The sequence below is a fragment of the Saimiri boliviensis genome, chromosome 3 (assembly GCF_048565385.1).
Source record: "Saimiri boliviensis isolate mSaiBol1 chromosome 3, mSaiBol1.pri, whole genome shotgun sequence".
Classification (NCBI taxonomy): domain Eukaryota; kingdom Metazoa; phylum Chordata; class Mammalia; order Primates; family Cebidae; genus Saimiri; species Saimiri boliviensis.
The window spans coordinates 81,649,758-81,677,316 of record NC_133451.1 but is presented as its reverse complement, the minus strand read 5'-3'; the positions used below and the strand labels follow the sequence as shown (position 1 = coordinate 81,677,316).

Genomic DNA, 27,559 nt, shown 5'->3' with positions numbered 1-27,559 from the left:
CAGGAGTTTAAGACCAGCCTGAACATGGCAAAACTCCATCTCTACTTAAAAAAATTCAGAAAGTAGTGGGTGCGTTGGCGCATGCCTGTAGTTCTGGCTAATGAAGAGGCTGAGAATGGAAAGATGGGTACAGCCCAGGAGGGTGGAGATTGCAGTGAGTCAAGATGGCACCACTGCCCTCTAGTCTGGACAACAGAGCCAGATCCTGTCTCAAAAAAAAATAAAAATACAAGGAAAAAACTCAAATCAGCAAAGTTCAAGTATGTGCAGCACCTGTTATAAATCAAATTTAAGAAAACAAATTAGCCCTGTACCTTTCCAGCTTATCCTCTTCTATCACCCTCTCTTCCCAATCTCGCCACACTATTCAACATGCCCTGAACAAGTCTTGCACCTTTATATTCATACCACTGGGCATCAGGTGTTCAGTAAGCTTAGTCATGCTGCCACAGTCATTCATACACCCAAGTGCACACGCATGCACACACACACCGAAGTTCTACTCAACCCCCAAAGGCAGAACCAATCTCCCCTCCCCTGTACCTCCAGTGTATTCTTCAACTTACATCACACATACTTCCACGACAGCATTTGCCGCAGGGATCACTGCAGCCACATCATCACCGTATCTCATCCATCCCTCCACTCACAACACCAATTACACTGCTTAACACAAAACATATAATAAGAGCGTGGTGCAGAAACAAAGAAATGAATATAGGTAATCAGGAAGTACAACTTCTGATAGTGATTGTGTGAGGATGACCTGTTCAAAAAACCGTCATAATTCTCAGCATTAAATTACTGGGTGATATGGTTTGGCTGTGTCCCCATTCAAATCTCACCTTGAAATCTCAAATGTTGTGGGAGGGACCCAGTGGGAGGTAACTGAATCATGGGGGCAGGTCTTTCCCGTGTTGTTCTCAAGATAGTGAATAAGTCTCATGAGATCCAATGTTTTTAAAAATGGGGGTCCCCTGCACAAGTTCTCTTCTCGTCTGCCACCGTGTGAGACATGCCTTTCACCTTCTGCCATGACTGTGAGACCTCCGCAGCCACGTGGAACTATAAATCCAATAAACCTCTTTCATAAATTGCCCAGTCTCAGGTATGTCTTAGCAGCATGAAAACTAATACACTGGGGCAAATCTATTTCTCTAACTCTGAGCTAACTAGTCACCTCCCCTCCCCTAGTAACTGATATTACATACATTTGCTAAGAAAAAGAAAAAGTCTTGTGGTGGCCCACGCCCGTGATCCCAGCTACTAAGGGGGCCAAGGCATGAGAATTGCCTGAACCTAGGGGGTAGAGGTTGCAGTGAACCAAGATTTCAACACTGTCCTCAAGCCTGGGCAGCAGAGCAAGACCCTACCTTGAAAAGGAAAAGAAAGGAAAAGGAAAAGGAAAGGAAAGAAAATGAAGGGAAAGGAAAGGTCTGTTTTTACATCAAAAGGCTTGAATTAGACACAAGGGTTCGAATTCCTGCACTGTTCAAAAGAGCCTCCCTGAAAGCTGAATACCTGGTGGAGAAAGCTCCAACCAGCCCCTCTGCCAACGTTCCACTCTCACTGATAATCAACACAGACAAGGTGTACTCACCTGGCTTGTTTCCTTCCCTCTCATGGCCCAGCTGCCCCTTGGTGTTCAAACCACATGTGTAAACTTCCCCATCTTCCAGCAGGAACACAGAGTGGTTTCCCCCGCAGGCCACTTCCTTGACAGTTCTGTCAGATATGAACCCACACACCTGGGGCTCAGCCACAATTCCCTGCAGGCTGGTGCTGATACCAGGTTGGCCCAGAGACCAGTATCCCCAACATAACATTGTTCTTATCTTTCAGGGAATCATGTAGCCTAGGAGAGAGTTAAAAAAAAATTTTTTTTAATTAAAAAGAAATAGGTCATAGAAAATCAAATAAAGAATGTAACCAACTTAAAAAATAACTCTCTCCTTAATATTCTTCAGATATTTTACATCTCAAAATAAAGTATATTAATACTGTTGAAAGCAGTTACATTATAATGATGCTATTTTTAGCAAGAGTTTAAAAAACATGTTTAAACAAATTATGTTTGTTTAAATGAATGAGTGAACAGACAGAATATGGTTTTCAGATCACTGCTAAGGGATCCTAAGTACAGGAGAGGGGTTGAAACAATCTTGGCAAACCATTAAACCTAGTAACAGTTTTGAAATTACTCTCAAGACTTCACCTTATCCTTTTTCTGAATGCACCATTCCTTTGAATTTTCTGCTTATATAATTTTTAAAAAAATTTTGAACCAATTAACTACTTTCGGTACCCTAATATTAGCTTGGTTAGTAGTATTTCACCACTTGAAGTGAAGATGAGAAATGGAAGAAAAAAAAAATGTAATCTTCTCTGCCATTCCCTTTTACCCCTGGTTCCAGATCTGAGTCAAGCTGCACTTCCTACCTGAGAGACTCTGGTATTGTTGCAGCAACAGTCAGCCTGCATACCTCTGACATGTCTACTACACTGCATAACTGGTAGCTTTCTCTTTATATCTTTATAATTTAACTCCCCAAACAGATTTTAATCTCCTTCAACAAATAGTATAACACAGGCCTCTTCTATTTAGCAAGTAATCAACTTTTAACTGATTACTGCTGACACTAGCCTAAAGTTTTAGTACCTTTTAAAAATTCATGTTTCCCTTTCATACAAACAAAAAAATCTCATCTCTTTCTACCAGTTCACACCGTAACAACGGCCAGGTAATAACAAGTGTTGGTGATAATACAGGGCTATCAGAACCATCCTACATTGGCTTGTAAAAATGTCAAACAGTGCAGCTACTTTGGAAAAGAGTCTGGCAGTTCCTGAAAAGAGTAAACATAGTGATATCATATGATCCAGCAATTTCACTCCTAGTTATAAACCCAAGGGAACTGCAAGACTATGTCCACATAAAAACTTTTAAAGGAATGTTCTCAACAGCATTATACACAATATCAAAAGGAAATAACCAAACTACCTATCAACTGATGAATGGTTAAATAAAATATATCTATACAATGGAATATTATTTGGCTGCAATATAGACGGACTGTAAATAGATTATGCTAAATCAAAGAAGCCACTCACAAAAGTCCACAAATTATATGATTCCACTTACATGAAATGTACCGAACAGGCAGATCTACAGAGACAGAAAATAGACTAGTCTCTGCCTAGGACTGGAGGGAAAGAGGAAAATGGAGTGACTTTACCTGTTCTTTCGGAAGGTGGTGAAATGTTCTAAATTTAGGTTGTGGTGATGGCTTTACAACTTGGTAAATCTACTAAAAACCCCTAAATTGTACACTTCAGATAAATTTTATGGTATGTGAATTATATCTCAATAAAGACTTTTAAATTGTCTTTAAATCTCCTTTCTCTTGCTTAATGTCTACTGCCTCTGCATGTCCACACCAGCAAATAAGACTTTCTTGAGTTTAATTGTGAGGATGATCATTACCAAAGTAAAAGGCCCAAAAGGCTTAATGAAAGTATTTTTCCTAGAACGGAAAAGAGGAGGGAATATCCCCTAGAGTTTAACATGGGGGGAGGTAGCAATTTTTTCAATATTTTATTCCTGCTTACAGAGACATAACAGAAGAAGAAGCTTTATGTAATGCTTTGGTCGGAAATGAAATACTGTAACTTCAAAAGTTCTTCTGACTCCTTATGAGTAAAGCTGGAAATCTTAAGTCGGTGGATCTTCTGTTCAGGAAAATACCCCATGCACCTCTATGGTTTTGAAAGAAAGGTCCAGGATTTAGAGACAAAAGGAGATGGGGAAAATTCCAAGCATGCTTTATAAAATAGTAGATGCTCCTATTTAAGATACCAAATTAAGAGAGAGCAATTGGCCAGATTCACACCTGTAATCTCAACACTTTGGGAGGCCAAGGCAGGTGGATCACCTGAGGTCAGGAATTCCAGACCAGCCTGATCAACATAATGAAACCCCATCTCTACTAAAAATACAAAAATTAGCCGAGCGTGGTGGCAGGTGCCTGTAATCACAGCTACTAGGGAGACTGAGGCACGAAAATCCCTTGAATCCGGGAGGTAGAGGTCGCAGTAAGCCAAGATTGTGCCATTGCACTCCAGCCTGGGCAACAAGGGTGAAAACTCTATCTCAAAAAAAAAAAAAGAGGCTGGGCACAGTGGCTCGCGCCTGTAATCCCAGCATTTTGGGAGGCCAAGGCAGGCAGATTACCTGAGCTCAGGAGTTCGTGAGCAGCCTGGGCAACACAGTGAAACCCTGTCTCTACTAAATACAGAAAAGAAAAAAAAAAATTAGCCTGGTGTGGCAGCGTGCACCTGCAGTCCCAGCTACTCGGGAGACTGAGGCAGAATTGCTTTAACCCGGGAGGTGGAAGTTGCAGTGAGCCGAGTTCAGCCATACGCACTCTAGCCTGGGCGACAGAGTGAGACTCCATCTCAAAAAAAAAAAAAAAAAAGAAAGAGAGAAAGAGGAGCAAGAGAGAGAGAGAGAGACAGACAGACAGACAGACAGACAGACAGAGAGAATGAAGCCTGTATTATGGCTGCAAGTTTGGAACCTGGCCAGTAAACGGTAGATTCTCTGTGGCAGAAAACAGCAGATTAATTTTGAGTACAGTGGTGTTAACACTGAGTTTGAAGTTGTTGCCTGTTCTTTAACTACTTTTGAGAATCCCAAACTTCTATCAAAGACACAATACCCTTACAATAACTGTTACTTTGCCAAGCATGAAGAAAAAGAATCTTGAAAATAAGCCAGCAGAACCCCTCCTGAAAACTGACAACTGAGCAATAGTTTTGGATGAACCACAAGAGGAGAACGTAAACATTCTTCTTCCCCTCAGAAATTCTTAGAAATTTATGGAAGACACTAAATCTCTAATCAGCATGGCTTTGGACTTGAATCACTTTATCTGGATGTTAAAGAAAACAGTGACCAGGCACAGTGGCTCACGTCTGTAATCCCAACACCTTGGGAGGCCAAGGTGACAGGGTGGCTTAAGCCTAGGAACTTGAGACCAGTCTGGGCAACATGGTGAGACCTCGTCTCTGCAAAAAAATAAATAAGATCAGTCAAGTGCAGGCGTCCCCAAACTATGGCCCGCGGCCCGCATGCGGCCCCCTGAGGCCATTTATCCACTCCCCCCTCCCCCACACTTCAGAAAGGGGCACCTCTTTCATTGGTGGTCAGTGAGAGGAGCACAGTATGTGGTGGCCCTCCAACGGTCTGAGGGATAGTGAACTGGCCCCCTGTGTAAAAAGTTTGGGGACGCCTGGTCAAGTGTGTCAGCACACACCTATAGTACCAGCTACTCAGGGGACCGGGGTGAAAGGATCATTTGAGCCCAAGAGGTCAAGGCTTCAGTGAGCTGTGATCACGCCACTGCACTCCAGCCCAGGCAATAGAGTGAGACCCATCTTAAACACAAATAGTGCAGAAGATTGATCTTAAGTACATTAAGATTACATTTCAGTTTCCAAAAATGCATTGTTTTTTTTTTTGAGACCAAGTCTTGCTCTGTTGCCCAGGCTGGGGTGTGGTGGTGCAATCTCAGCCCACTGCAACTCCACCTCCCAGGTTCAAGCAATCCTCTTGCCTCAGCCTCCCAAGTCGCTGGGATTACAGGCATGTGCCACGCCGCCCAGCTATTTTTTTGTTATCTTAGTAGAGATGAGATTTTGCCATGTTGGCCAGGCTGGTCTCGAACTCCTGACCGCAAGTAATCCACTCAAGCCTCAGCCTCCCAAAGTGCTGGGATTACAGGTGTGAGCCACAGCATCCAGCCGGTTTCCAAACATACATTTCAATTATAATTCTGAATATCCTTTTCTAACCATATTTCTTAAACATGCTACTCTCTCTGTACTGATAATCACTGTTCTAGGTCCTATAGGTCAAAATATCAGGATTTCAAGACAAGATTACAGAGTTCAAAGGGGTCTTGCCTAATCTTTTTATTGGGACATTCATTTCATCCTAATGTAAAGAGGATGGATTCTAATAGAAATGGTGAAGAGTTACTATGAATAATACTACCAGGAGAACATATCAAAGCTGAATATATCAGCCAGTCTACAGGAGAGAACTGTCAACATATGAAGGACACAGCTAACTGGCTGTTCTGCACAAAGTCAGCTTTTAAAATGACAAACTCCTTTCTCCCAAGGCAAAAGCATGCCCAAATGGCTACAAATTAAAGATTACAACACAGAGGAAGCTAATACTTTCAACTTTTCTTGACAATAATTAAAGTACTATGGCTTTAACTAAATGAACTTAATTTGTATATAAGTTAATTTTAAAACTGCCTTATTGTAATCCTGATGTATGCTTTGAACTCTTCAGGCTTTCAGGAAAGGCATGAAAAGGCCCAAAATAGAATATAAAACTGAATCTCAATTTGCTATCTTAACCAGAAAGTTCTGCTTCTTCCCAAGATTTTCATTCCTTCTCTAGACTAAAAAAGTATTAAGATTAAATGTTATCCTTTAACTTAACTGCAAGGATTGTGCGGAGGGAAGTAGAGATAAAATGAAAAACTGGCAGGGTAGTGGTGGTGGTTGATGGTGTAAGGATATACATTTAAATAGATAAGCAAGATCACATAATCAAGAAATAATTTATTTTTCCCAACTTGCTCAATTGCTATTATCCATATTAATGGCTTTTTTCATTTTTAATATTTCATAAATTTGTCTTATCTCTCCTACCTGTCTAGCGTTCTTAGGTGCAAGAAGGTTGTGATATGCCTTAACAGAGAAAACAAATGTGTATTAGGTAAGTTTCTTTCATGCATGAGTTATAGTATTGGCTGTGAGTTCAATGTTAATGAATCAACAAGTAGGTACATCCAAAAATGGAAAAGGAAATCTGCTGATCTGTAATATAAGGCCTCCCCGGAGACATCTAAAGTAATATCCATAATGCATAATGAAGCTATAGATACGATGGAAAAGCAATTAAATCTGTGGATTCATGAGATGACAACCAATAAAAAGCAAAAATCACAGTGGGAAGCACTGATGTGAGGCTGAAAGCCAAAAACACTGTCACATTACACAGGGTCAAGAAAATGTTAAACCTTTCTCAACTAATGTTTTATTACCAAGAAATATTGTGTATAATTATTAGTAAGAAATATATATTACATAGGCTGTCCAGACAGAAACATGCATAAAACAAGGTCAGCTGCCAAGTGATAAAAATCTCTTGACCAGAGCCTGGAGGAACCTAACTCTGTATTTCCTCAGAAACAATGGCTCTGTATTCACAAATACGGTATTCACCATGACTTTACAGAACCTAACAACATAGAGAGTATAACAAGTCCCTTCTTTGTTTATGCTTGTTTGAATTGGGTTTTTTCACTTGCAATAAAATAAACTCCTGACTGATAATATTAATAATTACATTATTAATAACAACAGCAGGTAAGAACTAATTTGAGCTTACTCTGGGTCTGGTACTTTTCTATATGCTTCACAGATGTTAGCTCATTTCATCTTCTATGAGACAGGTTCTGTCATTATCGTCTCTAATTTACAGATGAAGAAAGTGAAACAACACACACACAAAAAAAGAGATGAAGTAAAGGAAAAAACAGACACACTATGCTATGCTGTATAGTAAGGAGCTTAGAGAGCAGATAACGGAAGGGCCAGACTTCCCAGTGTGTCTGCAGCACTCTCCAGAGAAAACAGGGACCCTGATCAACCTGGCTATCTGATCTGCTAAGGAATTATTTCCTAAAAGTGGATGGGTAGATCAGATTCCGCAACACTTGTCATTAAATTCACCCAACCAATTGCTTTGCTTAGCAAGCAACCTTAAATAACTTGGCTTCTAGGGCAAATTCTACTACCAGGATAGAATACTGTGACCAGCTAACCAAAGCATCTCAGTCTTATTAGAATTTCTACTTCTCATTATTAATTTGGTATCCTGGGTCTATTAGCTTTTTGTAGTTTATATGAGTCAGTCCTTGAGAGTCATCTGAGTTCTGGGTGCTTTGGCCAAGCACAATCTTGTGTAAACAGCCCGAAGTATGGCCTCATCCCTTACTGCTAGTAAAAACAATTTACGCAAAAAGATAATAAAAAGGACTATTGTTCAAGAAAACTTCAAAAATTCTTCCCAACTGAGTCACAGTAATGGAATCTTCAAGTAGCCAAATAAAAACTGCCTACCAGGAGAATTAAACAGCAACCACAAATAAGACATATGCTTGTGAATAAACTATCAATCCTAATTATAAATATGGTCTAGGTCATCACGATGCTCTGCCAGAACTAAAGCAGAAGGCAACTAAAATCATCTAACACTCAGGAGAGAAATTCAATGCACTGGAGAGAAACCAGCCATTAACACGGCTTTCACTTCAAAGTACATTCCAGTTGGACCCCTAAGTCTTGTAGCTGCTGATGTCCATGACTTTAAAGGTCTAGTTTCAGTAAGGGTCTGCATCACTGGGCATTTTGATCTCTAAGGTCCTTATACCCATTTTTCCTCATTCACTCTCCTCCTTGCTCCTTGAAGAGCAGAATCTTTTTATTTTCCTTCAACACACACTATTATGAAATGTGCTGCAAAATATAGGACTACACTTCCCTCAGCACCTACATGAGCCCCCCTTGGCTGTATCTCCTGCCTCTTATTTCCCTATGATGAAACAACAGGAAGGACCACTTCTGAAGGACAACTTTCTCTCAATGTCAACCTGGCACCTTCCTGAGTCCTGCTCATCTATTCTTTTTTTTTTTTAAGACAGAGTTTCGCTCTTGTTACCCAGGCTGGAGTGCAATGGTGCAATCTCAGCTCACCACAACCTCCGCCTCCTGGGTTCAGGCAATTCTCCTGCCTCAGCCTCCTGAGTAGCTGGGATTACAGGCACGCGCCACCACGCCCAGCTAATTTTTTGTATTTTTAGTAGAGACGGGGTTTCACCGTGTTGACCAGGCTGGTCTCGATCTCTTGACCTCGTGATCCACCCACCTCGGCCTCCCAAAGTGCTGGGATTACAGGCTTGAGCCACCGCGCCCGGCTCATCTATTCTTGGTAAGAGATTCAAGATAATCTTAGCAGGGCTTACGGGTCAAAAGGACTAAAATCCAAGCACTGTGTTAGCTGTGAAACCTGGAGAAAGATGTTTGCCTACTTTAACCTCATTTGTCGCCTCCAAAATTGGGAGAAGGGTGCTAGAGTATTGTGAGGATTAATGAGGAAATTCATGTAAAGGGGCTTAGCATGGTGCCTGGCACATACTAGTAAGTGACCAGTAAAGGTCAGCTGCGTTAGCCAATGTTACTCCTCCTCCTAGTGCTCTTCTTTGAGGCCTCAGCAGACAGGACAACTCCCAAAAGAGGCTGGGATTATGACTCCTGTCTTCCTTACTGCAATTAGCACTAGCTGCATTCTGCCAAATCTGTACTACAGCAAAGCAGCATCACTACCATCTGCCATAACTTTCATGAAGGGGATCTGAGGTTGCTAGGAGGGCATTTTTCCATGTGCATTTGCTTTTAAATACTGGAGAGGGCATGGGTGGAGGGCAGTGGAGTGATAAATCTCTTTTTACCAGCTCTAGTGAACTGAATGCTAAAGAAAACCTTCAATTCCTACATTTTGTCTTAGACCATGCGACTGTGCACACAGCAGCCTAACTCATTCTTATTCCTTTGTTTGAAAGGCTCTGAGACCTAAATAACACTCAGGCACGACTTCTAATCTCATTTAAAATAGAGATAAGCTTCCTTTCAAATAAGCTTAGAAGCAATTACCTGAATATTGTATATATGTAGAGGGTCTCTTTCAACAGTAGGAAAAGACAATGTCCAAAACCTTCAGTGCTTTTCAGGTACTCCTCAGATTCAGGCTTTAAAGAAATTTGGGGCCAAAACAAAAATGCAGAATCTCTGCTAACAAAAAAGATTCATTTTAATGACTTGCCTTACTATTAAAAATGTCCCTACCAAAGGAAGAAATGGTATAGAAGGCATAGAGAAGTTTTCAACCATGTGAATCCACTCCTTGCTGTGTTCTCTTTCCTCCACTTTAGCTGGACTTTGGTCCTCTGACCCCTTCAGCCAACACAGGAAACATTCCTCCCTGTCTCCTGATCATCCCTCACAGGTGGTGCCTTCTTCAATACCTGGTGCTAGGCTCTGTGAAGCTGGAAGAAGGACATCTCTGCTGTATGCTTAAGCTGTGGGCTGCCTTCAAAAGATACCAACCAGACTGGCAAGAATTGAAAAGTCTAACAATACTAAGTCAAGGATATACAACAGCCAGGACCCTCATAGACAGCTGGTGGGAATACAAACTGGCATAACCACTTGTCAAAACAAGTTGGCATTCTCTAATGAAGATGAAGATGTGGATACCTCCACACACAGGAATTTCACTCCTGGGCATATGACCAGCACTGTCCAACTTACTAAGCATCTATGGTGGTCCTGTACTATAATAAGAAATGGAGATACAAAGATGAGTAAAATCTGGAAACTTAGAGCTTTCTGTGATAATGGAAATGCTACATAATTGCACTGTCTACTATGGTAGCCAGTAGGTATATGTGGCTATTGAGTACCTGAAATGTGGCTAGCACAAGTGAAGAACTGAAATTTTAATATTTTAATAAATTTTAATGTAAGTAGCCATCCATGGCTAGTGGTTATCTTACTGTCCAATGCAGTGAGAAACTCATGAACTTATGCACCAAGATATATATATAAGAATGTTCATTCCAGCATTATTTGAAATTAAAAAAAAAAAACACAAATATCCATCAACAAGAAAACAGACATGGTGTGGCACATGCATAAAACAGAACACTGAAAAGCAGTGACAAATAAACTCCATCTACTAGCATCATTGTAACTAAATCTTAAAAAGTGTTGAGTCACAGAAGAATGCAGAGTATGATGCATTTTTACAAAGTTCAAACACAAGTATAACAAATACATTATTTGGAGATTAACAGTTATCAGTGGTAACAAAGGCTATGAAGAAAAGCAAATCACAAACATAAAATACAGGGTAATGATTGTGGAGGCAGTAGGAATAGAGAGAACCATCTGGAAGGAGCACAAAGGGAGACATTTGAATAGCATGGCTGATGTTCTGCTTCTGTCCTTTTATTGTTGTTCCTTAACATATACGACATGCATTATTTTATGCTCACAAACCCTTCACAATACAGAAACATGCGAAGTACTGTAGAGGCAGTACGGCTTTTCCTGTACCTCCTCCACTAACACCCTGGCCATGTGCTGACCGGGAGTTTCTCCATGAAGGAAGCAGGTTTGACTCATCTTTGTGCCTCCCATTCTCAGCAGAGTACAGGAGCACAGTAGAGGCTTGATAAATGCCTAGTGAACTGACCCCCACTCTGAGAAAACCAGAATTTTTACCATCTCAACTTGTTACCACTTTTATTTTCCAGATCATGTTAAAGATTCCCCACCCTGACTAATAATAAAACCAGTTCACTTTACAGAGAAATACATGTCTCTGCCACCAACTAGTACTATTTCTAAATGGAGTAAATGTCTAAAGTCACAGAATTATATTATCAAATTTACCATCTTATTAAAAGTCCATTTAACCTAACCTCTAAGCAAGAGACTTAAGAAGTGTTGAGTCACAGAACTCCTAAATTCATTTTAATGGCAGCTAAGGCCTTCAGAGGCCAAGTAACTTTGGTCCTCTAAGAATTAAGTGGTTGAAGCAGAGACCAGAAACCAGGTCTCTTACTTCTTGGGCTCACCTTGTTTTCGTCACTATCTTAGAGCAGCAGAAGACATTGACATTTGTTTAGGTCTCTCTATAGGGAGCTACCCGTAAAGGACTTCATTTACAAGATGAGAAAACTGAGGTCCAGAAAAACTAAGTAACTCACCACAGGTCATACACTTGGCATTGGACAAGGAGCCAGAAGTATTCCACCACACCTTGCAGATCTGCAAGTTAAAGAAATAATAAATAACATTAGTACCGAACTCTAGAAAGTGTCTTCATGTTATTGTAAACAAAAAGACAGGAATTAACTTCTGAAAATAAAAATATCTCTAAATTATTCAATCTTGAATATTCCCATACATTTCATTTCAAGACAGGAGTTTACTTAAATACCAGTAAGATAACCTCCAACCAGTTATAAAGATGTCAGTCATCTCTAAAAGTAAACTAGAGATATAGATATCACCTTATAAAAATTCCTGACATGTAATCCCAGCACTTTGGGAGGCCGAGGCGGGTGGATCACGAGGTCAAGAGATCGAGACCATCCTGGTCAACATGGTGAAACCGCGTCTCTACTAAAAATACAAAAAATCAGCTGGGCATGGTGGCACGTGCCTGTAATCCCAGCTACTCAGGAGGTTGAAGCAGAAGAATTGCCTGAACCCAGGAGGCAGAGGGTGCGGTGAGCCGAGATCGTGCCATTGCATTCCAGCCTGGGTAACAAGAGTGAAACTCCGTCTCAAAAAAAAAAAAAAAAAAAAAAGAAAAGAAAAAAAAAATTCCTGACATTTGATAGGGAGTTGTAAAAATAGAATTACTTTAAAATCTCCCTTTTTGTTAGAAAGAGAAATTTTTGGAAAATAATTTCATTTTCTCTATTTTTCCATGTATCACACATATTATAGCTTGTTTTGCCACAACTCTTATGAAGACCGTCTCCTTTCATTCCTTTTTTCTTTTCTTTTCTTTTTTTTTTTTAAATAAACAGAATCTGGCTTTTTCGCCCAGGCTGGAGTGCAATGGCCAATTTCAGCTCACTGCAACCTCCACCTCCCAGTTTCAAGCAATTCTCCTGCCCCGGCCTCCCAAGTAGCCGGGATTACAGGCATCTGCCACCACTCCTGGCTAATTTTTTGTATTTTTAGTGTTTTTAATAGAGACAGGGTTTCACCATGTTGGTCAGACTGGTCTCAAACCCCTGACCTCCAGTGATCCACTCATCTCAGCCTCCCAAAGTGCTGGGATTACAGGTGTGAGCCACTGCGCCGGCCCTTCCCTTTTCATTACCACATCCTCCATCCTGCAAAATGAGAAGAGATTATCAGAGTGGTACCTAATGTATCGCAAAAGAAAAAATCCTGCATGATGTTAAGACATTTTTGTCAAGCGCTTTGGGAGCCCAGGAGTTGGAGATCAGACTGGGCAACATATCAAAACCCCATTTCGTCGGCAAAACCAAAAACTACAGAATTAGCTGGGCGTAGTGGTGCACGCCTGTGGTCTCAGCTACTTGGGAGGCTTAGGCAGGGGGTTTGCTTAAGCGTGGGAGGCAGAAGTTGCAAGGAGCCGAGATTCCACCGCTGCACTCCAGCCTAGGCAACAGAGCGAGACCCCCATCTAAAATAAATAAAAATTTCAAAAAAAAAGATTATTGTCAGAACTTTATTTCTATCTCTTTATGCAGAACATCCTATTCAATCTGGTGAGTATTACTTTAATTTATAAAACTGAAGCGTAACTATCTTGTGTCTCCAGTAGGGGTACTACTACACTCATTAAGTATAAAAAAAATTTTAATTGATCATACAAATCTTAAGAAATTAAAATTTGGTCTTCAGAACCAATGGCCTCAACCACATAATATGGAACATTCTGAAATCCCTGTTTCTTTTTTCAAAAAAGTAAACTCCAGCTACTTACTGAACAAGTAGAACTGGATGCTAGCGCTAATTCTGTTTTCATGCCAAAGGAGTTCTGCCAGAGGTTTCTAACCTGTCCTCCTTGTTTCCTGCGTTATCTTTTTACAGAAGGTTCCTAGCCTCGAAGGGGGTGCGACCACGATGTAGAATACGTAATTCAACTATTTTGCTGTAGAATATGCAATCCACGTACTTTGCTTTTCTGATTTATAACGCTACTCCCTTCTCCCCCAGAATAAAGGGAAGTACAAAAGGAGAGTTTCACAGTAATCTGCCGACTAAAACATGATACCCTATCACCGCATTTAAAACTCATTTTATTTTTTTCTTTCTCCCAAGTCCAGAGTTGAAAAATCAGCTCACTTAATCTTATCAAATCATCAAATAAAAGGTTCCAGAAATAGCTTCCTATTTGTGGAAAGTGCCAAAAGACACATAAAAATGGAAGAGAGCTCTGAATCGTCTTTCCCAAAGCATTCTGTGCGTGATGAATGCAAGCAAAATCCTGGAAGGCTTTTCTCTGAATTTACGGTACTTCCTAATGGGGCTGATTTGAAAGCTAATATAAATGCAATCAGAAAGCAGCCAGAAACAGTGACAGATCAACAGCAAAGTTCAGATACTCATTCCCCGGAGCTTGTGCTGCAAACACAAATTCCGTGCACAGTTGCATTTAGAAGCTCACCTGTTTCAGGCTACACATGTTCCTCTTGGTCTGGTTGTCCTGGTTTGCCCACTCCACACATTCACAAATGACTGGAAGTCTCACCTGCCCCCGGACGTCCCAACTCCCAACACCCCCGCACCCGTCCGCACCGACGTCTCGGCGCACACACACGTGTCCACATACACACGCGCGCGCGCGCACACACACGTGTCCGCACACACCCTCGCCCCCGGCCCCGCCTAGGAGGCGGACCCAGGAGAGGCGAGCCCGCCCGGCCTCCGCGAGGTGGGTGGTGCCGAGCCCCGCCACCTCGCCGCCCCGCCGGCGCTGTCAACTCGGACGCCTTGCCCTAGTCCTCGGCGCAAACTCCTCGCGGCTGCCGAGGTTCTCCAAAATGCCGGGGCCTCGCCGGCTCCCATTTCGGGTGAAAGCGTCCGCGACCCTCACTGCACGGAGGCCCCCTGGAACCCCAGAATTTAAATAGGGGCAGGGGACGAGCAAGGGGAGGAGCCTCCTTTTGACTTTCCGCGTCGCAATTCCTCCGGGGCGGCAGGGCGGCCGAGCGCGGGTGGGAGGCGCTCCCATTTTGAAGGCTTGCCTAGCTTTTCCCGGCACGGGGCTCTCTGGCCAGAAGGCTAACCCCCGAGGACGCCAGGGAGGCGCACGCGAGGTCCTGCGGGCGCCGCGCCGCGCCCCGACCTCCCCGCGCCCCAGCCCCAGGTCGTCGCTGGAGGTGCCTGCAGCCGACGCCGCCGGAGCCGCGGGAGGAGCCGCAGCCGCTCCTCCGGGAGCCGCGCGCTGACGGCAGTGCCAGGGCGGAACGCGGCCCCGCGCGGCTGCAGCTCCGCGGGACCCTCCTCCCTGGAACCCCGGCCCCCGCCCCGCGCACCTCGGCAGCCGCGGAACCGCAGCTCGGGACTCCGACTGTGACAGCCCCTCTCGCCGGGCTCGGGGTTTCTCCGTTTTCGGCGTCACAATAATAAGGAAGTTTCCCCGCAAGCCTGCGGGCGGCGGAATGCGCTGGGTAAATGACTTCGCACCGGGCCAATGGGCGCCGTCCTGGGCGAGCCCGCGCCAATGGCGGCCGCCGCGGGCCGGAGGCGGGGCGGGGAGGTCCGCGGGCGGGAGGAGGGGAGAGGCCCAGGCCCCGGAGCCTGGCGCGGGCAGCCGGAGGTGACAGACTCGCGGGCCCGGCGCGGGGACAGCGGCACGGGTGTGTCAGCCGAGATCGGACTGCAAGACACAGAGCGTTGGCGCTGAAATAAGATTGCTTTTCACTGGTGGGGAAGAGAGCGGGTCCGATCAGAGGTTGCCTTTTCAGATTCTGGGCTCTGGATATTATTTATGCAAAGGTGACCGAAAGCCTTGGGCACCCGGGGAAAAGCTAGAGGGTGACGATTGAGGGAGAGTGCGCTAGTCTGCTTTACTCGCCTTCGTTGGACTGTGGAAAGCGCGGCGGCGCTGCGCTTTGGGAGAGGCAGGGAAGGAGGTTTGCGGCGGCCGCAGGCGCCTCTCTGGAGAGGTGGGTGATCGAAGACCGGCACTGGGCTTCAGAAGAAAGGCCGGACTGGGAGAGGCTGGAGGGTGGACGCGGGGGGAGCCTAGCAGGAGGTGTCTCAGAGCACCGGATCTTAAATCTTGGTATCTGAAAGACGCCCTGTGGCCTAAACCCAGTAACGGATTTTTTTAAAAGTTTGTCCTCTTCCACTTTTCCCTAGCACTGAATCCCAGAGCTTCCTCCTCCTCCCCAAGGTCACTAGTGCTTTCATACTTCCCCTAGACCTGATCGGATCCACAGCTAATCTTTTGCAGAAAACCTCAGAAAGGTGACTTCATGTGTCTGCCCCCCTTAAATGTGAAATGCAGAACACTGGCACAGTACTGCTTGAATCCAAAGGAATAACTCTCCCAGTGGAAGAATTTCTATAACCTGGCATTTGAACCAGGAAGGCCCTTTGAGGATGGATTCTTTTCAAGGACGTTCAAATTACCTCAGGTCTGCAATCACTTGTCCTGAGAACCTAACAGACTAACCAAGTAGAAAAGAAAGTTTAAAGGAGTGTATCCTGAGGATGAGACATCGTTGGCTGACTGACAGTGTTGAGCCCTCCGTGAAATAATGCAAATTGTCCAATACCGTGAGGCAAGAAAGCCAAAAAAGCAGAATCTCAGTTATCAGGTCATCTAAGAAAAAATACAGACCTTTGAAATTTGGATCACACTGGACACCTTTAGAAACACTGGGGATAACTGGGCGCAATGGCTCACGCCTGTAATCCAGCTCTTTGGGAGGCCTAAACCGAGGGATCACTTGAGGTCAGGAGTTCAAGAGCAGCCTGGCCAACATAGTGAAACCTTGTCTCTACAAAAAGATAACAAAATTAGCCCGGCATGGTGGTATGCGCCTGTAGTCCCAGCTACTTGGGAGACTGAGGCAGGAGAATCACTGGAACCTGAAAGGTGGAGGTTGCAGTGAGTTGAAATGGAGCCACTGTACTCCAGCCTGCGCAACGGAGTGAAAAGCTATCTCAAAAAAGAAAAAGAACAAAGGAACACTGAGGGCAAGAGTAACACAGTTCACTCATGTTCCAGATATGTGACAGTTTCACAAAAGTTTATTCTGTTACAAAGATGCAATCCCAGTTTAGAGATGCTCTTAGCAAAGCAACTGGTGAAAAGGCCAAAGAAGAGTCTAGGAGGAAGGGTACTTGCAAAGGAGAAAGTGAGAGGTCCTATTGTTATGTGTCACATGTGAGGTTTGTAATCAATCATTGTTTGGGTTGATATGTCTGACCCATGGCTTATGTGTTTCTTGTATGAAATTTCATCTAGAAAAGGATAGTTATCAAAGAGTCAAGCCTAGACGTGGGGTAGGAGTGATGTCTAAATAACACAAGCTAAGATACTGTAAGCTTCTTTTACCAAATAAATAGCCAGACCCTTGGAACTTACATAGAACTTACATGGAATAGTAAAGATACCAGAGTACTTCATTTTTTTTTTTCATTGAGCTAACATATAATGATAATTTCCTTAGCAAGCTTGTCCTGCTCCCATTATCAAAATATCTTTAAATGGCTCCAGTATCAATAATAGTCTTAACAGCAGATATATAAACTATTTTTAAGAGACCATGGTTTACTTTTTCTTTCCATTTCTATAGCCCTGTCTTCCATCCATTTCTACATTCTTATATATTCTTTAAATAACAAACACACCATATACTGAGCACCTACAGTAATGTCACCCCCTGTGAATGTAGCAGTAAGCAAAACAGTGCAGTCTTTGTTGCCATGAAAAGGGAGACAAATGGACTAGTGTGATATAATAAAAAAAAAAAAAATAAGAAAGGGGAGACAAACATTAACCAAATAATTGTACCAAGGAATATAAACTTGCTAACATCGATAAATTTTGTGAAAGAAAAACATCCATGTTAAAAATAAAAGGCTTAATAAATTCTAGGCTCATGCCTGTAATCCCAGGGCTTTGGGTTACAGGCTGAGGAAAGAGGATGGTTTGAGGCCAGGAGTTTGAGACCAGCCTGGGCAACATTGTGAGACTCTGTCTCTCAAAAAAATAAAAATAGACATGGTGGTGCACGCCTGCAGTCTTAGCTACTTGGGAGGCTGAGACGAGAGAATAGCTTGAACATAAGAATTTGAAGTTGCAGTGACCTTTGATGGCACCACTGCACTCCAGACTGGGCAACAGGGGAGACTCCAAATACACACACACACACACACACACACACACACACACACACAAATATATATGTAAACCTATAACTATAACTTCTTTTTAAGGGACAGGGTCTTGCTATGTTGCCCAGGCTGGCCTCAAACTCCTAGGCTCCAGTAGTTCTGCTGCCTTAGCCTCCCAAGGAGCCGGGATTAAACTAACCATAACTTTTGATGGGGGACAGGACCATGTGGTTCAGCTCTATCACTGGTTAGACAAAGTATGCCCAGAGGCAAGGGGATGGTGCCCAGGGCTGCTGCACTTCTACCTGAACACATGCTGATTTCCTCCATTAGTTACAGTTCACTTCTTAAAATACTTATGTCTATTTTGAAATGAAACAAATTTTCAATTGCACAAGTAATACTATTTAATGGTAAATGTTTTCCTTTCTTCTCTGTATTTAATTTACTTGCCTTGCAGACAGATATTTACTTGGTAAACTTAGAAAGAGACAGATAGATTTCTGATATCTTAGATGAAATCTGTGGGGAAAAAACAGACCGGCCAGGACATTGTATCTCTCAGAATACACTATTGAAGAATAAGTATCTTTAGCTGTAGAAGGGAAAAGCACTGGCTGATTACTTGACAAGCAAAAAATATGTGTACCCTATATGGTTATATAATGACAAAAGTGTTTCTTGGTCCCCAACCTCCAAAAGAAGTTCTTATTTTCTCAGTCTAGTCAGTACTTAAGGGAAAAATCAGTCTATATATACCCTTTCTAAACTTACTTAAAATGGTCCTGTAATACACCATTGATTTATTAATATGAAATACCTTAGAAGAAAGACATCATAATAAATCATTATTACCATCAAATAATGTTTGAATAGTATTGAATATGTTCTACCTGTAGTACTGCTAGACAAGAAGCATCATTCCTGACTACAATGAGCTTACAGCCATTGTGATTATTTCTCGATCTTTCTGGAAACTATTTGTAGTTTGTTTGCATTTTTTTCTTATCAAGCCATTTGGATGAAGCATAGAACCTTAAGTATGAGAAACTCATTGTTTTCATACAAATTAAAATTTCTTAATGAAAACAGGTTTAGATGGCTGAGAATTTTCTAAGAAAACCTTTAAGTTGAGCATTGGCTGGTCTCTGAAGATTTCATGCAGTAATGCCTTTAGGAAGTGAAATATTTCATGAAGCTTCCTCTTTTCAAAAGGTCCCATAATTTTGTGCTCTTAGAAATGGCATCCAGCATATGACTGTGACTGGACTGGCAAAGTAAGTGTTTGGCCAATGGAGCAGAGGTCACGTTTGTCACCCTGTAGCTGTGTAGAATGCATGCATGTAACTGCCAAAAAACAGGCAGCTGTTTCACCCTTCTAGAGGCAAAGAAACATAGTCTTCCAAAATTTACTTGTGTAAAACCAAAATAAAATCATAAATGTGAAAAAAACCTCTTTCCTTTGAAGTTTTACTAAATCTGGGTCAAAGGAAATTTAAAGAATTGTGTTATTTCCTAGAAAACTAAAGTGAACCTGTGGAATTTCAAGAGGGCATACCTATAACAATATTAGACAGCTTTATAGGTTGACCATAAAAATCTGGAAGCATTGGAAATATACCTAATACATGGTTTGTTGTTATTACATGATATGTTTAGTGACATTACATGATATGTTCAGGGACATTACATGATATGTTAAATGTGCTCCTTGTAACAATGCTCATGTAAAGCATGGTGCATTGATACAACATTTTTCTGAATCCAAGCAAAAGCAAAAGCAGCTGCAATGTGTTGCCTTGGTTGATTTCTCCATCTGATTTTTCCTGAATAAACTAAACTTTTAGCACCCCAGAAGTTAGTAATCAGGGAGTTCAATGTGTAAAATCAATATATACTGGTATATAATTTACTTAAGTCTGTAAAAAATAAAATAACATCGTCTGTGTTTCCAGACTTTATGGCTACCTTTTTATAAAGGTCAACTGGTATTTAACTTTCTATTGACCTTCAGCATTTTGTTTTCATCCTACATGTAGGTAAAAGTCCAGTGAAATCTGCCATTATATTTACTTTTAAGTTGTCGATTAACAGATTGTTCTTGTCACAGATACTATAGATACTGTAATTGATTCTCTTTCCCTTTTTCTGTTGGCTCTCAAAAGCCTAGAGCAAAACGTGTGGCCCATCTGTACAGAATCTTAATTGCTTGCATTTTTAGAAGTAACCTAACCTCAAGGTTCATTTTAACTTTCTTATGTCATTTTCCCATTGTACTCATTTCCTTACCTACTTAAAAAAATTAAAAGCAACTTGTTTTTCTCTTCACAAATGTAATATATATTTACTATATAAAATGTGTTAAATGCATATAAGAGAAAAGAAGGAAATTTAATGATCTATCCTTTCACTGACCACATTTCGTTCTTGATAGTTTGGCATTTCCCAATGCATATGAGTACATTTTAAAAAGTGGCTTATTCTACACATAATATTTGTCATTATTCTTTCTGAATTTAGCAGCATATATTGAACATCTTTGATAGAATCATATACTATTCTGCAACATCATTTTAAACAATTGCATGGTACACCCAAAACAGATATGCTGTCATTTAACCAACTTCCCCCTGTTGAGTGTTTAAATTGTTTTCAATCCTTTATCATTCTAAACAATTGTGCAACATAGCGAAACACAGTGAATATATCTAAATATTTGGCCTCACTCTTGATTATTTCTGTAAGATAAATTCCTAAAAGTGGAATTTCTAGGTCAGGTAGAATGCAGATCTTAAGATTTTGTAGTTTGCCAATTTTCCCTAACAAAAGATGGCACCTGCCAAACACACACACAATATCTGAATGGCTTCTGTCTATCCCCTTTACCAGTAATTTAAAAAAAAATCTTTCTTATTAATTTTGTAAGTCATATCAAGTCTTTACTGATATATGTGAAATATAAACAAAAATGTTAAAATCTTCGAGTTAAGTAAAAAGCAATGGGCACACATCTGAACATTAGCTTAGGTAACATGTTTTAAATATTCATATCAAAAATTACCTAAATGCCTAAAAATTTGTGATTAGGGTTGTTGTTCCTTTGCCAAAATTTTGTTTAGTATCATGAAATTCCCCCACTCCTCCCACATACCTGCCAAAAATAAAGGTTTCAGAAAGGAAGTTCTATACAAACTCAAACTGGTTTATCATTTTCATCTTCAGTACACATGCACAAGCCAATAAAAATGAGTCAATATTTCACCAAGTTCCATAGCAAAAAAAAAAAAAGCAAAATGTCAAAATTCATCTCATCAGCAATAGGATAATAGCCAGAGAAGACATTTTATTGTCCATTTCTCAAAAAGAAAACTTAATGTCATGATTTATGCTATCCATCATGGTCCAGTCACCTTCACCATCAGTCACTTCATCAATGTGCCCCATGCTTTATATAGGAAAACAACCTACTAACCAACTACAAGATGGACATGTACTTGGAGTTTTTTTGTAACCTGCTATGGTCGAATGTTTGTGTCCCCACTAAATTCATATGTTGGAATCCTACCCCTCAGAATGATGGTATTTGGAGGTATGGGACTTTTGCAGGTTATTACATCATGAGGGTGGAGCCCTTGTGACTAGAATTAGTGGCCACACGGGCCGGATACGGTGGCTCACACCTGTAATCCCAACACTTTGGGAGGCTGAGGCAGATGGATCACAAGGTCAGGAGTTTGAGACTAGCCTGGCCAACATGGTGAAACCCCATCTCTACTAAAAATACAAAAATGAGCTGGGTGTGGTGGCGGGTGCTTGTAATCCTAGCTACTCTGGAAGCTGAGGGAGGTTGCAGTGAGCAAAGATCATGCCATTGCACTCCAGCCTGGGTGATCGGGCGAGACTCCATCTCAAAAAAGAGAAGTAGTGCCCACAGAAAAGAGACCCTATAGAGGTAGCTAGCCCCTTCCACTATGTGAGGACACATTGAGTAGGCACCATCTGTGAACCAGGAAGAGGTCCTTACTGGACACCAAATCTGCTGGTGCCTTGATCTTGACCTTCTCAGCCTCCAGAACTATGAGAAATAAATTTCTGTTTATAAGTTATGCAGTCTATCGTATTTTGTTATAGTAGCCTTAACATACAGAGACACAGCCTTTATGGGTGTAATTGGGCTATTCCATTCAAGTTATTGCCCAGATCCCTTTTGAATTAACTGGCTAACATTTCAAGATAGGTGTCTTCGTAAATTTTGTGCTGCTATATTAGAATACCACAGATGAGGTAATTTATAATGAACAGAAACTTACTTGCTTACAGTTATGGAGGCTGGGAAATTTAATATCAAGGTGGTGGCATCTGGCAGAGGCCTTCTTGCTGTGTTACCAAATGGCAAAAAGGTAAAGACAGAGGAACTCTGTGTCCTTATGTAGTGGAAGAGCAGAAAAGCAAAGAGGCACAAACACACCCTTTTTAAATGGCCTTAATCCCCGCCTGTGACAACTAAGCCCTCATGACCTAATCACCTCTCTAAGATCCTACCTCTTAATAATGTTACAATGGCAATTCAATTTCAACGTGAGCTTTGGACAGGAGAAACATTCAAACCATAACTGTCAGCATAGAATCAACTTAAATGACTTGCCCAATAACCTAGAATGGAACATGCACTCCGGGCTATGTCAGCTGTGTTCTAATTAACTGTGCTGATGTTTCTGAGCGTAAATGGCTTAGAATGTATAGTCAGTTAAATAGTTTCTCTCCAAATACATGTCTACCTGGAATCTCAGAATGTGCACTTATTTGGAAGTAGGGTTGTTGCAGATGTCATTTGTTAAGATGAGTAATGCTTCTACAAACCAAAGAACACCACCAGAAGTAAGGAGAGAGGCACAGAAAAGATTCTCCCTCAGAGCCTCCAGAAGAAACCAATATTGCTGACATCTTGATTTCAGACTTCCAGTCTCCAGGATTATGAGATAAAAAAATTCCTTTTGTGTTAAGCCACCCAGTTTGTGGTACTTTAATGTAGTAGCCCTAGCAAATTAATATAAAAGGTAAGTATGATGCTTTAAAAAGCATCAATTACAGGCTTCAACGTAGTGTAGCTATGGCATCTGTCACCAGGTTAATTGCCAGAATTGACTGACTGCTCTGGCATCTTCCTAGTCCAGAGTTCCCTTCCTCTGAGAGCTCCATGTGTGTTCTTCCCAAAGTGTCAACTCAATCAAAAAGAATGACATTTCCAATCTGACAAAGTCTATTTTTAGACGAGTATGTGGGGAGCTGTACTCCCCGGCTAGAACTCTCCAATAAGCACTGAAATCCCTTTGCAAGCAAATGTAGGTTAGCCAAATCTGTTTTTACAAAGCGCCTCTCTCCACCTGTGATTTTGTTATAGTATCAGTCAAATCACAGCTCCGTATCAGTTTCACAGAAGGCATGTAAATTTGTAAGATTAAACTTACATAATCCTTGACCTTGATGAAGTCCTAATCATTTCCAAGACAAGCCTTTATATTTTCTTTGATATTATATCAGAGCAGTTACTCTAATTTATCAGAGTAGAAGCATATATATATATATATAATATATATATATATATTATATATATATATTATATATATATATATATATATATATATATATATATATATATAGAGAGAGAGAGAGAGAGAGAGAGAGAGAGTCTTGCCTTGTTGCCCAGGCTGGAGTGCAGTGGCACAATCTTGGCTCACTGCAACCTCCACCTCCTTGGTTCAAGCTATTCTCTGCCTTAGCCTCCCGAGTAGCTGGGATTACAGGCACCTGCCACCACACTCAGCTAATTTTTTGCATTTTTAGTAGACCCGGGGTTTCATCATCTTGGCCAGGCTGGTCTTGAACTCCTGACCTCGTGATCCACCCACCTTGGCCTCCCAAAGTGCTGGGATTACAAGCATAAGCCACCATGCCCAGCTGCTGAAAAATATTTACCTCTATTTTACTTTCTTATTGAAATATTATTTATATCATAAAGCAAGACTCTAAATGTTAAGGTAAAACTTCATGTTGTAAGGAATTTCAAACTTTCCCTCTGGGAGTTCTGTAGTTGAGTCTGCTGAAATAAATTGACAATAGACAAATTAACAGGAGAAGGAATACAATTTTTTTTTTTTTTTTTTTTTGAGACAGAGCCTTGCTATCTGTCATCCAGGCTGGAGTGCCATGGGATGATCTCGGCTCACTCTGCCTCCCAGGTTCAAGCAAGTCTCCTGCCTCTGTCTACTGAGTGGCTGGGACTACAGGCACGCACCACCATGCCCAGCTAATTTTTATTTCTTTAGTAGAGATAGAGTTTTACCATGTTGGCCAGGCTGGTCTTGAAATCCTAACCTCGTAATCTGCCCACCTCAGCCTCCCAAAGTGCTGGGATTACAGGTGGGAGCCACTGCACCCAGCTGGCATACAAATGTATTAATGTGTGCATATGCACAAGAGTCACCCAAAATATGAGATTCAAGGAAGAGTCAGATGGCTGAAGTTATAATACCCTTATAGTTAAGTTATATAGGAGAGAGGGAAGTGGGGAATGTAGACAATTTGAGAAGAGTAAATGATGTTTAGGTAAAATTAACCATCCCAAAGGACAGACAGTAGCCTGAAACAAAGTTTCCCTGTGCTCTAGTGAAGGTGGCAGCAAGTTACAAAAGGAGAGGGGCAGAACGGCACTGTGAACAAAGGTTGCCCTATTTCGTGGAAAAAGTCTCTCAGTTTAAAAAAAAAAAAAAAAGTCTCAGAGCAGCCTCCAGAAGAATAAGAATAGCCTGTCTGGGCATGGTGATGACTTTTAATCTTCACTAATCTTTACTGGTTATTTGATGCAATTCCTAAGGAGGGAGTTTAAGACAGTAGCATTTACTTTAGAACTTCCCTCAGTCAGATAATCTCTTTTGTTCAAAGCACTCAGCATGCTAAAGCCCCATATTTTGGGATTGTGTTTTCTGAGCCCCAGCACTCTGGAAAGGACCCATGAAAATTAATTATACCCCTAGGAAACTCATCAAGTGCAGACCTAGTCCATTCCTCTTTATATTAAAAGGAAATCTTGACATTAAAATATTTCTATTAAGCTTCAACATATTATAAAACAAAATGAAAACTATTCATTTTAATCTGTATAGAAGTAGAAAACCAGTTATCTTAATAAATTGCTTAGGGGATAGATTCTGATCCCAGGTCAGCCTCTGAAGCATCCAGTGAACTTGGCTGTACAGAATCTAAAATGCACTGAGAAGGAAGTCTTTAGTGTACAGGGTTGACATCAAATTTAACTATAGAAACATTTCAGTTATCTATCAAGTGGGCAACTCTTGATGATTCCACTGAATAAAAAATAATTGCTGCTAATTAGAAGCTACCTTTTTTTATGTCTCAACTAGTCTTTGAAAAGAGATTCCCAGTGATATTATTTACTGAATTATTTTAGTATTCACTTTGTGAAGATACTAGTATTTGTCATATTCAGAAAAATCCTTTAAGAAACATAGATGAAATATTCTGTAAAACATTGAAATAAAATATTTCAAAAAATATATTTTCAGGCCAGGCACAGTGGCTCATGCCTGTAATCCCAGCACTTTGGGAGGCCAAGGTAAGCAGATCACTTGAGCCCAGGAGTTCAAGACCAGTGTAGGCAACATGGTGAGACCCATCTTATTCTTTTTTAAAAAAAAAAAAAAAAAAAAAAAAAGGGCTAGGTGCGGTGGTTCATGCCTGTAATTCCAATGCTTTGGAAGGCCGAGGTGGGTGGATCACCTGAGGTCAGGAGTTCGAGACCAGTCTGGCCAACATGGCAAAAACCCATCTCTACTAAAAATACAAAAAAAAAAAAAAAAAAAAAAAAAAAAAGCCAAGCATGGTGGCGGGTGCCTGTAATCTGAGGCAGGAGAATTGCATGAACCAGAGAGGCAGAGGTTGCAGTGAGCCATGATTGCGCCATTGCACTCCAGCCTGGGCAACAAGGGCGAAACTCCATCTCAAAAAATAAAATAGGGGAAGATGGCAGAGCCGGTTACCAAGTCTGTGCTGTTTGTGTGTCTAGGTAACATTTGTCGATCACCCATTTCAGAAGCAGTTTTCAGGAAACTTGTAACTGATCAAAACATCTCAGAGAACTGGGTCATTGACAGTGGTGCTGTTTCTGACTGAAACCTGGGCCAGTCCCCAGACCCAAGAGCTGTGAGCTGCCTAAGAAATCATGGCATTCACACCACCCATAAAGCAAGACAGATTACCAAAGAAGATTTTGCCACATTTGATTATATGCTATGTATGGATGAAAGCAATCTGAGAGATTTGAATATAAAAAGTAATCAAGTTAAAACCTGCAAAGCTAAAATTGAACTACTTGGGAGTAATGATCCACAAAAACAACTTATTATTGAAGATCCCTATTATAGGAATGTCTCTGACTTTGAGACGGTGTACCAGCAGTGCGTCAGGTGCTGCAGAGCATTCTTGGAGGAGGCCCACTGAGGCAGTTTCGTGCCCTGCTGTGGCCAGCCTGACTAGACCCCACCCTGAGGCCCTGTGTTTCTCAGCCAGTGTGTTTCTAATGTTCCAGAGCCCAAAGCCCCAGCTCTTTGTTCAGTTAACTCACGGTTTCTTACCTTAAAAAATAATTGTAGATGGAAGTCAGTTGTGTTTGGCAGAAGAATAAATAAAAACCTTTGATTCAGACAGTTTATGGGGTATATTAAGCATTCTTAGACTAGTTGAACATCTGACTTTGCCCCAATTACAAAAATAGTTGAACAAACAACATAAAATATAATGAAGAAAAACCTCACTTGAAGGCCCAGGTCAACATCTAAGCCCATTGAGACCTAGATCATCAAGTCTACCTCTTCAGTAGGTGTGTGTGGATGGCCTGATGGCGGGCAGCTGCCCTCTGCTCCCCTGCGCTACCTCTCCCTTCCCCAGGGCCTTTTATGGATTCACAGTAGCCCTCTGGAGGAGCTCACAGTATAGATTAGAAGTATTTTGATTTATACACACCCATAGTGCTCACTTGTATATTGAAAAGATAGAGAAGGCAGAATGATTAATCGTATCAGTCATTTGCACCTTTAATACTTCTCAATTTTGTTGAGTTTACTTCATGAGGAGGTCAGCTCATTTGCTCCCATCTGAACCACTTTGCCTCTGAAACTTAATTTCCTCCAGAAAGGAGGACACTTGTATGCTAGTCTATCTGTGGTCAGTTGAGGAATATGACTTTTGTATGCACATGTAACCCAAATGTCCAATATAAATTGGCTTATTTTTAAAAATAATTTTAAAAGTTGGGAAGAGTTATATTTGGCATGCATAAATATTGATTATTAAGTATTATTCATCAACATTTAATAAATGTATAGGCAGATACCGGTAATTTCCGTGTATTTTGAAATAATGTCAAAATCATATGAATATTTCAAAATAAACAGGGAAGTCACAAAAATACAGCTAGAGATATAAAAAAATATTT

The 27,559-nt window shown here is 41.3% G+C and overlaps 1 protein-coding gene and 1 pseudogene across 6 annotated transcripts in view; one reads left to right on the top strand and one right to left on the bottom strand.

Annotated features, from left to right (window-relative positions):
- Nucleotides 1-15,377, bottom strand: part of HERC3 (HECT and RLD domain containing E3 ubiquitin protein ligase 3) — a 113,993-nt gene extending 98,616 nt beyond the window's left edge. For 3 of the 6 annotated variants that reach the window (XR_012516881.1, XM_039468013.2, XM_039468014.2), the window contains exons 1-3: nt 15,234-15,376; nt 11,916-11,976; nt 1,601-1,855 (exon numbers count right to left, since the gene is read on the bottom strand). Coding sequence is in view for 5 of the 6 variants with exons in the window: in XM_039468013.2 (XP_039323947.1) it covers nt 1,601-1,826 (226 nt within the window). In the remaining variant the exon portion in view is untranslated. Of the gene's footprint in view, nt 1-1,600; nt 1,856-9,795; nt 9,931-11,915; nt 11,977-14,362; nt 14,488-15,233 lie in introns of those variants that run through there. The other 3 variants (XM_074396426.1, XM_074396427.1, XM_010334786.3) reach the window with 3 other exon arrangements.
- A 10,454-nt stretch (nt 15,378-25,831) lies between these two features.
- Nucleotides 25,832-27,354, top strand: LOC141583908 (low molecular weight phosphotyrosine protein phosphatase pseudogene; annotated as a pseudogene).
- The last annotated feature ends 205 nt before the right edge of the window (nt 27,355-27,559 follow it).